Genomic DNA, 11,797 nt, shown 5'->3' on the forward strand with positions numbered 1-11,797 from the left:
TGCCTGCCGCGCCCGCCGTTTGAATAAGGAGTTGATTGCAACTTGCTAACAAGGGTGCGCTCTTTCGGCATACTAAAATCCCGCGGAACTGGGCAGATGAGACCTATTGTCTCCCGCGCGAAGTTAGATCTACGAGCGCTAATTGTTCGGATTAATCTTGTTATTTTCGTGATGATTGGTAGAGCGAAGGGGGTGGGGTAGGGAGGGAGGGGGAGGGGGAGGGTAGAGGGGGGGGGCTTATGGTAGAGGGGGGGGGGGGGGTTTTAGGGGGGGGGAGAACGGGGGAGGAAATTTGGGGAGGGGGGAAGGGAAAGGGGGAAGGAAGGGGTAAAAAAGGTAAGGTAAGGGGGGAGGGAGGGAGGGAGGTGTCTTCGGGAGGGGGATAGGGGGGGGAGGGTCCTTGAGGAAGGAGGTTTTAGAAAGGGAGGGTTTTGGGAGGGAGGGGGGGGGGGGGGGGGGAGGGGGAGAAATTTTCATTCGGGACTGGGAGATTCTACGCGGAGGGTTTCGGACGCCCCAAGGAGGGGGGGGGGCGGTGGAGGTTTAATCTCGTTTGGGAATTTATTTTGATAATTTTCTTTTTCCTCCTCTTTATTTTCCCTTTTTCCAAATTTTTTTTTTCTTTCTCTTCTCTCTCTCTCTTTCTGTCTCTCTCTCTCCTCTCTCTCTCTCTTTCTCTGCCTTTCTCTTCTCTCTCTTGTCTCTTTTCTCTCTCTCCCCTCCAATCTTTGTATTTTCCTTCGATTCTTTCTCCTTCTCTGTTCCTTTTCTTTTTTTTCCTCTTCATTCTCGTCCTCTTCCTCTTCTTTTTCTTCCTCCTCCTCCAACTCCGTTTTCTCTTCCTTTTTTTCCTCTTCCTCCTCCTCCAACTCCTTTTTCTTTTTCTTCTTCTTCCTCCTCCTCTTCCTCCTTCTTCTCCTTCCCCTTCTAATTCTCCTCCTCCATCTTCCTTCCCCACTTCCTCTTCCTCCTCTTTCTTCTCCATCTAAGAGAGAGAGAGAGAGAGGGGAAAAGGGGAGAAAAGAGAGAGAAAGAGGGGGGGAGGGAGGGAGGGGAGAATGGAGGGAGAGAAAAGAAAGAAAAGATTGGGGAGAGAGAGAAAAAAAAGAGAGAGGGAGAAAAAGAAAGGGGAAATAGAGTTTTTTAAAGGGGGAAAAGAGAGTTAGTAGAGAAAAAAAAAGATAATTTTCTTTGCTAAAAAAGGAGATTTAAAAAAGTCCCAAACCCTATCCCTTTTTGGCCCCGAGATTAAATTTTATTTAATCATTTTCATATTCTGAGGGGGGTTTTCTGGAGAAAGGGAAAAATTAAAAGTTTTTGTTTTTTGGGTTTTTTTGTTTTTGCTTGCTCGTTGTTGGGGTTTTACGGTTTTTTGGGTTGTTTTTTTTTTGTTTTTTTTTTGCTTTTTTTTTTTCTGTTGTTTTTGTTTTGTTTTTTTTTGTTTTGTTTTTTTTTTTGCTTTTTTTTTTTGGGTTTTTTTTTGTTGTTGTTTTTTGTTGTTTTTTTTGTTTTTTGTTTTTGTTGTTTTTTTTCTTTTTTTTTGTTTTTTTGTTTTTGTTGTTGTTTTTCGCCCGGTTTTTTGTTTTTTTGTTTTGTTTTTGTTTTATTTTACCGTTTCATTTTTGTTTTGTTTTTTCTGCTTCCTGAGGAGGAAGAGGGGAATGAGGGAGAGGGAGGGAGGGGAATGGGGAGGGGAGGGAGGGATGAAGGGGAGGAGGGAGGGATGGGAGGGAGAGGGAGGGAAAGGGAGAGGAGTAGGAGGATGGAGGGTAAGAGGGAGAGGGAGGAGAAACGAATGAGAGAGGAAGGGGGAGAGGAAAAGAAAAAAGGGAAAAAGAAAAGAGAGAGTAGGGAGGAGAGGAAAAAGGGTGAAGAGGAAGGTGAAAGAACATAAAGAAAGAGAGAGAGAGATGGGAAAAGTAGGAGAAGGGGAGAAGGAGAGATGAAGAAAAGGGAGATAGGAGGGAAAAGAAGGAATGGAAGGGGCAACGGAAGGGTAAGAAGTAAAGCAGCTAAGGGAGAGGGGAAGTGGTCGGGAGTTTCGAAGAGGGGGGGTGAGGGGGGAGGGGAGGTAGAGATCTGATAACCCTTTGTATTTCAACCTTTGATGATATGTAAATATTAATTAAATGTCATGGACTCAAAGGGTCGAGCAGAGGATAGGATTTGGGAGGGGGGGGGGGTAAAGGAGAAGGGGGTGGGGTGTCACACGCGGGGGGGGGGGGTATATGTACTTTTAATGTGTCTGCAAATACCATAAATGCCTAGGTACATATATATATATATATATATATATATATATATATATATATATATATATATGTGTGTGTGTGTGTGTGTGTATATATGTATGTATATATATTTATATACTTATGTATGTACGTGTTTGTGTGTGCGATCGTAATATTAATTGCATCATATCCCGCAAATGCTATTTTCAAATTACGAACAGAAATGGAATATGCTGCATACATTTTGTGTATCTTTGCACACACCTAATAAATGAATGTAATTTGTATTCCGTAATACCTGTGGAAATAGTAGATTACATTTTTACGGCTGCATAGGTGCACTCTCTCTCTTTCTTTCTCTCTCTCTCTCTTTCTCCCTCTCTCTCTCTCTCTCTTTCTCTCTCTCTCTCTTTCTCTTTCTCTCTCTCGCTCTCTCTCTCTCTCTCCCTTTCTCTCTCTTTCTCTCTCTCTCTCTCTCTCTCTCTCTCCCTTTCTCTCTCTCTCTCTCTCTCTCTCTCTCTCTCTCTCTCTCTCTCTCTCTCCCTATATATATATATATATATATATATATATATATATATCAATCTCTCTAACCTAAAGGAAATGTTCATGGTAAAAAATCCAGGTAACATATGATGGAATAAACCACTAGAGAAATTGAGAGAGGGAGAGAAAGAGAGAGGGGGGGGAGGGATGGCAGAAACAGACAGAAGAAGGAGAGAGAGAAAGAGAGAGAGAGAGAGAGAGAGAGAGGAAATAGAGATACGCAGACAAACATACACACACAAAAAAAAACAAATAAATAAATAAAAAAAGTAAATAATGCAATTCTGCAGCCTCCCACCAGAAAGGTATTTGCCCGACCCACGTGCCTTACAACGAGTCACGTTCTTTCTTGAACTTAATCTAAAACCTTCGGAATTTATATATAACATGAAAGTCGAAGAGGAAAGTTATCGAAGCACAAATTCAGAAGGTTTTGTCTGTCTATCTGTCTATTTATCTATCCCTCTATCATCTCTGTTATCTATCTATTTATCTATCATCTACTATCTACCTATCAACAGGAAAGAGATCAAAGTGAAAATTAAAAACTATATATATATTTATTATCCTTGTTATTTAATCTATCCCACAATCCATCCACCTATTTCCTATCCTTATTATCCATCTTTCTGTATATCTATCTATTTTGTACTATCTGTCTAGTATCTAGTATCTATCGATTAACTGGATAGTCATCAATGTGTAAACTTTTTAGTTTTATCTATCCATCTATCTATCTATCCTCTTTGTCACTTACTTATCTATCTACCATCTTTATCATCTACTTATCTATCTATCGTTTATCATCCGTATGATCTATCTATATATTCATCTGCCTACCCACCTATCTATCTACCTATTATCCTAACCATCTATCTATCTAATCCATTATCTATTATCTATCCATTAACAGGAAAATTCAGTGAAAATTCTGCGTATGTTATTGTTTCTCAGGATTAAATACTTTTAGTCATTAAAAAACTGCTAATTACTGTTGATTTCTGTTTTTTGAGATTGGATAGATGGCCTCTTTTTTAAAGATAATAAACAGGTTTGAGTTATATCCTTTCTTTTTAAGTTGTGATTTTTTTTGAGAAAGAAAGAAAATTTGCAAAATAATTTTATGTTTAAGATATTTGTCTCGTGTGGAAGATAAAACAGAGATATTCATTGAGTAATTCTAATTAATTCGTGATTAATGATAATGTGGTTTGTGGTTTATGATAATTCCTTCAGTTTATTATTGTTATTATTATTGTTATTATTATTATCATTATTATTATTATTATTATTATTATTATTATTTTAGTTGTTGTTGTTGTTGTTGTTGTTTTATTTCTATCATAATTATCATTTATTATTATAATTATTTTCATTATCATTATTATCATTATCATTACTGTTATTACTATTATCAGTCATTATTGATATTGGTAGTAGTACTTTTATTATTGTTATAATTATTATTATTATTATCATTATTATTATTGTTATTATTATTATTATTTTGTTTATTATCATTTATTACTATTATCATTATCATTATTATCATGATTATCATCATTATAATTATCATTATTATTACCCATTATTGTTATTGTTATTATTATTATCATTATCATCATCATCCTCATTATCATTGTTATTATCATAACTATTATTATCATTATTAGAATTAGTATTGTTGTCATTATCAGTTTTCTCTTTCTCTTTTCAACTAGAAATCTATTCACATTTCGGTTTCATCAAATACATAATAAATAAACGAATTCGTAAATAACAAATAAATAAATTCAAAGAAATTCGCAAAATCATCTTTGCTTTTTGAGAAAAAAATGCAACTTTTCAGACACAGATCTTCGGATGTGATGTGCAATTGCAGAAACATGTTAACTCACTCGCTTTGTCCAGCTGGTCAGTTGCAGAGCCAGAAGAGCATCTGCTGACATGCAACTCTGCAATCAAGGGGAGAAAAAAAGAGGAGAAAATGGGGAAGGGAGAGAGAAAGAGGAGAGAGAGGAAGGCTTGAGAGGAGGGGCGGGAGATGAAGAAAAGGGGAGAGATAGGTTGGGAGATAGATTGGTAGATGGATAGAGATAGATATGTAGGTAGATTTAAAATGTGTGTATATATATATATATATATATATATATATATATATATATATATATATATAGAGAGGGGAGAAGAGAGAGAGAGAGAGAGGAGGAGAGGGGAGAAGAGAAAGCGAGGAAGAGAAGAGAGAGAGATAGAGAGAGAGAGAGGAGAGAGCGAGGGGAGAGGAGAGAGGAAAGAGAGAGGAGAGAGAGTGGAAATAAAAGCCGGAAAGGAAAATGGTTTCTCTCCCCTAGGTCCATCTCTCTCTCTTTCTCTCTCTCTCTCTCTCTCTCTCTCTCCTCTCTCTCTCTCTCTCTCTCTCTCTCTCTCTCTCTCTCTCTCTCTCTCTCTCTTTCCCTCTCTTTCATAATTCAAATATTGGTCATTAGGCGGAGTCTGATTTCAAACTTCTAACTACATTTTTGCGAACTTTTCCAAAATCAAGAAAAAGCACTGAAACTTGTGGTGCTTTATATAAATTCATATCTAAGAAGTCCCAAAGAGTAAAAAGTTAAAGGAAGGAGAGAGAGGAGAATAAGGAAGGACGAGGGTATAAATAGAGGCAGAAGAGAAAGAGAATATATATATATGTATATATATATATATATATATATATATGTGTGTGTGTGTGTGTGTGTGTGTGTGTGTGTGTGTGTGTGTGTGTGTGTGTGTGTGTGTGTACATGTACATGTATGTATATACAAGTATATATAAAACGAGATAGAGAGATAGATAGATAGATGGATATAGATATATACATACATACATATATATATATATATATATATATATATATATATATATATATATATATATGTGTGTGTGTGTGTGTGTGTGTGTGTGTGTGTGTGTGTGTGTGTGTGTGTGTTTAAATAAATTCACTTACATGCATATACCCAACCTTGAATTATGATAAGACTGAGAATGATATAGCGGAAGAGAGAGAGAGAGAGAGAAAGAGAGAGAGGAAGAGAGAGAGAAAGAGAAAGAGAGAGAGAGAGAGAGAGAGAGAGAGAGAGAGAGAGAGAGAGAGACAGACAGACAGACAGACAGACAGACATACAACAAACAAACAGACATACAAACAAACAAACAGACAGACAGATATAAAGAAAAAGACAAACCGAAAATACAAAAAAAAATAAATAAATAAAAACATAAAACGGACAGAAACAAACACACACCGAGACGAACATACAGACAGACACAGACACAGACAGCGAGAGAAAGGGGAGGAGCCTAAATTCATTCCAGAGCTCGCACGCATATTAATTAGCCAGAGAACTGAAAGGTACAAAAAAAAAGTATACATATATTTGTTTGGGTAATTCACATATATAGGAATTCCAATTTTCACCGATTCAGACAGACAATAATGCTATTATCACCTAGATTCTCATAGATGCATCCGTATCAAGCTGCCTGTCTATCTATCTGCCTGTCTATCTAGCTTTTTATACGCGCTCACATTATTGTGATTAATATTATTATTATTGTCATTATTATCAATATTGCTATTATTGCTGATATTGGTATTTTTTCATTATTGGTAGTCATAATTATTTTATTTTCATTATCATTATCATGGTTATTATTATTATTATTATTATTATTATTATTATTATTATTATCATTATTATCATTATTATTATTACTATTATCATTATTGTTATTATTATTATTAATATTATTATCATTATTATTACTATTATTAATTTTGTTATAATAATTATCATCACCATCATCGTCATTTTATCATTATCATTATCATTATTATTATCATTACCATTATTATTATCATCATCATCATCATCATCATTATTATCATTATTATTATCATCCTTATTATCATTATCATTGTCCTTGTCATTCCCACTTTTAACATTTTTATTAGAATTGGTATTTTATTTATGAACTTTAACCATTAAACTTTGTTCACGTTATTCATTTGTACCCTACAATTTCTTTTCGCAATGAATAATGTTAATAATACTAAGAACAATAACAACTACAACTACAACATCAACTTCAACTACAACTGCTACTACAACCACAACCACCACCACCACAACAACAACAACGATAACAACACCAACCACAACACTAATAACAAAAAAATCTACAACTGCAAAAACAACCACAACCATAACGTTAATACCAACAAAACAACAACAAAAATCCATATGAAAAAATATATATGACAAAACTCATAGCAAAACAGCTTTTAAAAAAATATATATCTTAAATTCACCCCCCCTCCCTTTTTCCTAATGGTCTCAAATATGCAAACTTCACAACAGAAACTTCCATTACCAGCGCACACACATTCGAAAGGGGGACCTGAAAACACCTTTATGCAATAATATCAGAAGTTGGTTTAAACTTTAATGAAAGTCTCCTCGCGGCAGCTCATAGGAAATACATTCGAAGTTCAGTTCAGTTGACACTATAGTCTAATTCGGCCTCGACCTAAGGGTATAATTTGTTCCTGGTGAGGCGAGAGTGAATTAGCGGGGAAGTGTGTCTAAGTAAAAGTGTGTAAGTAAGGAATTTGATGTGAGAGTGATAATTAGAGAGTGTACTTATGTCAGGTTTGGTTGGATATTTCAATTCATTTGGTTGCAAAGAGGGAAACTGACTCACTCTTACACTCGCACACACACACACGCACATGTGAGATATGTTTAGCCATCTGGCTGTCTATCTATCAGTATTTCTATGTATGTATATATATATATATATATATATATATATATATATATATATATATATATATATATATCACGCACATATATATGATATATATATATATATATATATATATATAATATATATATATATATATATATATATATATATATATATATATATATATATATGCCTATTCATTTATATGTAAAACTACATATCTTAATATCTATATCATCTATATCTATCTATTTACCTCTCTCTCTCTCTCTCTCTCTCTCTCTCTCTCTCTATATATATATATATATATATATATATATATATATATATATACATACATCGCGAGATACATTTATGCATATGTATCCCGCGATGGTTCAGTCGTTTCTGCCCTGACCCTCATGGTCCCGAGTTCAAATCCCCACCGCGGCGATTGCAAAACGCCTGCGCTCCGACTGCTGACTCGAGCCCGATCTCACGGCGAGAAAAACGACATATCACCTTCAGAGCCAAACGCCGGCGCCGCAGGGGAAGTCGCCGCCGTGGCACAAGTGGCAGCGCGCTGAACTGTGGTTGATTGGGAAGGGCATCCAATCAGACGAGAGCGGTACTTCAAAATAACCCCTCAAACATGAACTGAGAGTAAGCCCAAGTCCTGCAGTGGGATGTATGGCTGTTGAACAATATTACTAATGTAATCTGGTAACATATATAGACACACAAATATATATATATATATATATATATATATATATATATATATATATATATATATATATATATATATATATATATATATATATATATATATATATATATATATATTTGTGTGTGTGTTGTGAGGTCACTCTCCTTCTCATTTTCTACATTTTCTTGCTCTTTCATTATGTTATACTCGTTTCTTTCCCTCGCATTCCTTTCTCGTTTATTCCTTTCGTTTAATTTCCCCTCATTCCTCGCTTGCTTTGTCTTATACGTTCTCTCTTATCCCTTTCTCCTCCCATGCTTATCTCCTCCTCGTTTCCTACCTTTTTTTCTTCTCATTACTTCTCTTACGCATTTCTTTCACCTTCATCTCTTGGTTTGTTTTTATTTCTCTCCCTTTCGTTCTTTTTTTTTTCGTAAGCTTACGTCCCCATACCTACTCCCTATCCTCCCCCTTAATATCCTACCTGCCTCTTCGACACACTCGAAACCTGGCTCCGAATCCTGATCCGAACTTGGGTAATCCGGTGGGCGGCGTTCGAACAAGCTGGAGATGATTCCGGCCCACACACGCTACACATCAACACTGTATTTATTGCCAAGTCATGATGTACATGAGAATGTGTTAATAAAACTATTGCGTTTATTGTTCCCGAGTTTTTTTTTTGTTTTTTGTTTTTTTCCCTTGTGCTTCGAGCAGTTCGAACTCTTGAGTGGCTCATAAGCCCGGTGACAGGTCTTATGTTGCTAGATTTACCAATTAATTAAGACCTACTGGGGAAGACGAGTTACAATATGTCTTGCCCTGTGGTTTTGTCAGTTGTATCAGTGGTTGTTTTTCCCTTATTCACAAGAAAGGAGTCGAGCACACTCACAGCCAGACCCTATTTCTCGCAGGACATCTACCTGGGGAAGTGATTTGGTCTCCTCGAGAGAAAGCCTTACAGTGTGTGTGTGTGTGTGTGTGTGTGTGTGTGTGTGTGTGTGTGTGTGTGTGTGTGTGTGTGTGTGTGTGTGTTTGTATATGCGTGTGCGTGTGTGTTTGTATATGCGTGTGCGTGTGTGTTTCTACATGCGTGTGCGTGTGTGTGTCTGTGCAATACTTATGTATACAGACATAACATCTACGTTAGCCATATATAATCCAAGATATAATTATGTGGCTTTGCTCGTGTGGTCAGGCCAGATCTGGGCTGCATCTGACAGTCCTAATTTTGATGTTAATAATCTGTCTTGGTAAGAAACAATAACGGTTTTCGTAATCATGATAATGATGTTTTTATGATAAATATTTTTTTCTTTGGTGATGATAATAATAATATGTCCCGGCAAATTGACTTAAAAAAAAATAACGTTAGTAGGGATGAAATTAATTGCACTTATGATAATAATGATAATTATCTCAACAAAACATAAAGACATTAATAATTAATATGCAACTGATATTAGTGACAATAACAGTAATCATAATCATAATAACTGAAATAATAAAAATGGCATTGATACTAAAATAATTATGGAATATTAATATTGATATAAAGATTACAAATAAAGAAGAATAAAATGAATGATAATTGATTATGATGATTATGAAAATTATAACATTAATCCCCAGTCCAAACCTAACCCCCCCTCCCTCCCTCACTTCTCCCTCACTCCTCTCCCCCCTCCCTCCTCCCTCACTCCATCTCCTCTCCCCCACCCTCACTCCTCTCCCCCTTCGCTCTTACCTCCATCCCCCTTTTCCCCCTTTCTCCCCCTCCCCTCTCCCTCACCCTCTCTCCTCTGTACCCTTCCCCTTCCCCTCCTCTCCTCTCCTCTCCTTCCTCTGTTTTTCTTGGCTTTTCCCCTTTTCCTTTTTTTTTCTCTCCTTTTCCCCTTCCCTACCCTTTCCTCTTGCCCCTTTCCCCTCTCCTCCTCCTTTCCCTCTTCCTTCTCCTCCCCTTTTTCCCCTCTCCTCACCTTTCCCCTCTCCACCTCTCTTTATTCCCCTTCCCACTTACCATCCTCCTCTTCTGTCTCCCTTTCACCCCCTTCCCTTCCCCTTTCTCTCTCTCTCTTTCCTTTCCTTAATCCCCCACCCCTTCTCCCTCTTTACTTCCCTACTCTTCTCCTCCTTCTTCCTCATCGCCCCCCCCCCCCCCATTCTCCTCATCTATCCTCCTCCCCTCATTTTTTTCACCTTTTCTTTTTCCCTTCTCCGCTTTCTCCCAAACCCCTCTCCCTTCCCCTTTCCTATTGGGCCTTCTCCCCTCCCCCTCTTCCCTAATCCCCCTCCCCCCCCCCCCCTTTCCCCTTTCCCCTTTCCCCTTTCCCCTATTCCCCCCCTCCCCCCCCCTCTCCCCCCCCCTCCCCCCCTCTCCCCTCCCCCCCCCCGGGCCCCGGCCCCCAACTGCCTCCCCACTCCCCCCTCTCTCCCGGAGCCCACCAGCCGGCAGTTCCGCTTCAAATGCCATAAATTCCTGCTTTGAACTCAATAACAGCCGGGGACAGCCAGCCGGCCTCCCCCCTCCGGTTTTCCCCCCGCATTTTTGCTTGCTTGTTGCGTGGGGCTGGTTTTGGCTCTCCCCCCCCCTTCGGCCCTTCGGCCCTGGCTCTCGGTCGGGGGTTTCTCGCTCTCGCCCTGGCTCTCCTCTGGCTCTGGGTCTCGGTCGGGCTCTCGGTCTTTTCCTGGGGTCTGGCTCCGGTCTGGCTCTTCTCCCCGGTCTGGCTCTCGACCCTTGGGTTTCTGGCTCTCCTCTCGGTCGGGCCCTTCTCGCTCTCGGTCTGGCTCTCGCCCGGGGTTTCCCCGCTCTCGGTCTTGGCTCTCGCCCTCGGCCCTGGGCTCTGGGTTTCTGGCTCTGGGTCTGGGTTTCCGGGCTCTCGGTCTGGCCCCTTTGTTTCTCGGTTTTGGCTCTTGCTCTGGGCTCTGGCTCTCGACTCTCGGTCTGGCTCTCGCTCTCGGTCTGGCTCTTGCTCTCGGTCTGGCTCTCGGTCTGGCTCTCGACCCTGGGCCCGGGTTTCTCCCTGGGTCTGACTCCGCTCTCGTCGGGTTTCCGGTCTGGCTCTCGTCTGGGTTCTGGCTTTTGCTCTCGGCCCCTGGCTCTCCTCGGGGGCCGGGCTCTGGGCCCTGGCCCCTTCTCTGGGTCTGGCTCTCGCTCTCGCCCGGCCCCTCGCCCCCGGGGTTTTGGCTCTCCCCCCTGGCTCTGGGTCTCGGTCGGGGGCTCTCGTCTGGGTCTGGCTCTCGCCTCGGTCTGCTCTCCTCTGGGCTGGCTCTCGGTCTGGGCTGGCCCCCCGGGTGGTTTCTCGATCTCTCTGGCTCTTGCCTGGGTCTGGTTTCTCCCCTCGGTCTGGCTCTCGGTCTGGCTCTTGCTCTGGGTTTGGGTTTTCTGGGCCCGGCCCTCTCGCTCTGGGTTCTGGCTCTGGGTCTCGGTCTGGCCCTCGGTTTTTGGGCTCTGGGTTTTCCCTGGGTCTGGCTCTCGGTCTGGCTATGGGTTTTGGCTCTTGCTCTCGGTCTGGCTCTCGCTCTGGGTCTGGCTCCGCTCTGGGCC

The 11,797-nt window shown here is 40.0% G+C and overlaps 1 protein-coding gene across 1 annotated transcript in view; it reads right to left on the bottom strand.

The window, feature by feature from the left end:
* Positions 1-1,362: 1,362 nt before the first annotated feature.
* The window catches only part of LOC119579351 (serine/arginine repetitive matrix protein 1-like), a gene marked incomplete at its 5' end in the record, with an annotated part of 21,428 nt that continues 10,993 nt past the window's right edge, over positions 1,363-11,797 (bottom strand). The window contains 2 exons of the mRNA XM_037927118.1: positions 1,363-1,434; positions 10,807-11,797. The exon at positions 10,807-11,797 is cut by the window's right edge and continues 1,160 nt beyond it. Of these exons, the coding sequence (XP_037783046.1) occupies positions 1,363-1,434; positions 10,807-11,797 (1,063 nt within the window). The remainder of the gene's footprint in view (positions 1,435-10,806) is intronic.

The sequence above is a fragment of the Penaeus monodon genome, chromosome 2 (genome assembly GCF_015228065.2).
Source record: "Penaeus monodon isolate SGIC_2016 chromosome 2, NSTDA_Pmon_1, whole genome shotgun sequence".
Taxonomy (NCBI): Eukaryota; Metazoa; Arthropoda; class Malacostraca; order Decapoda; family Penaeidae; genus Penaeus; species Penaeus monodon.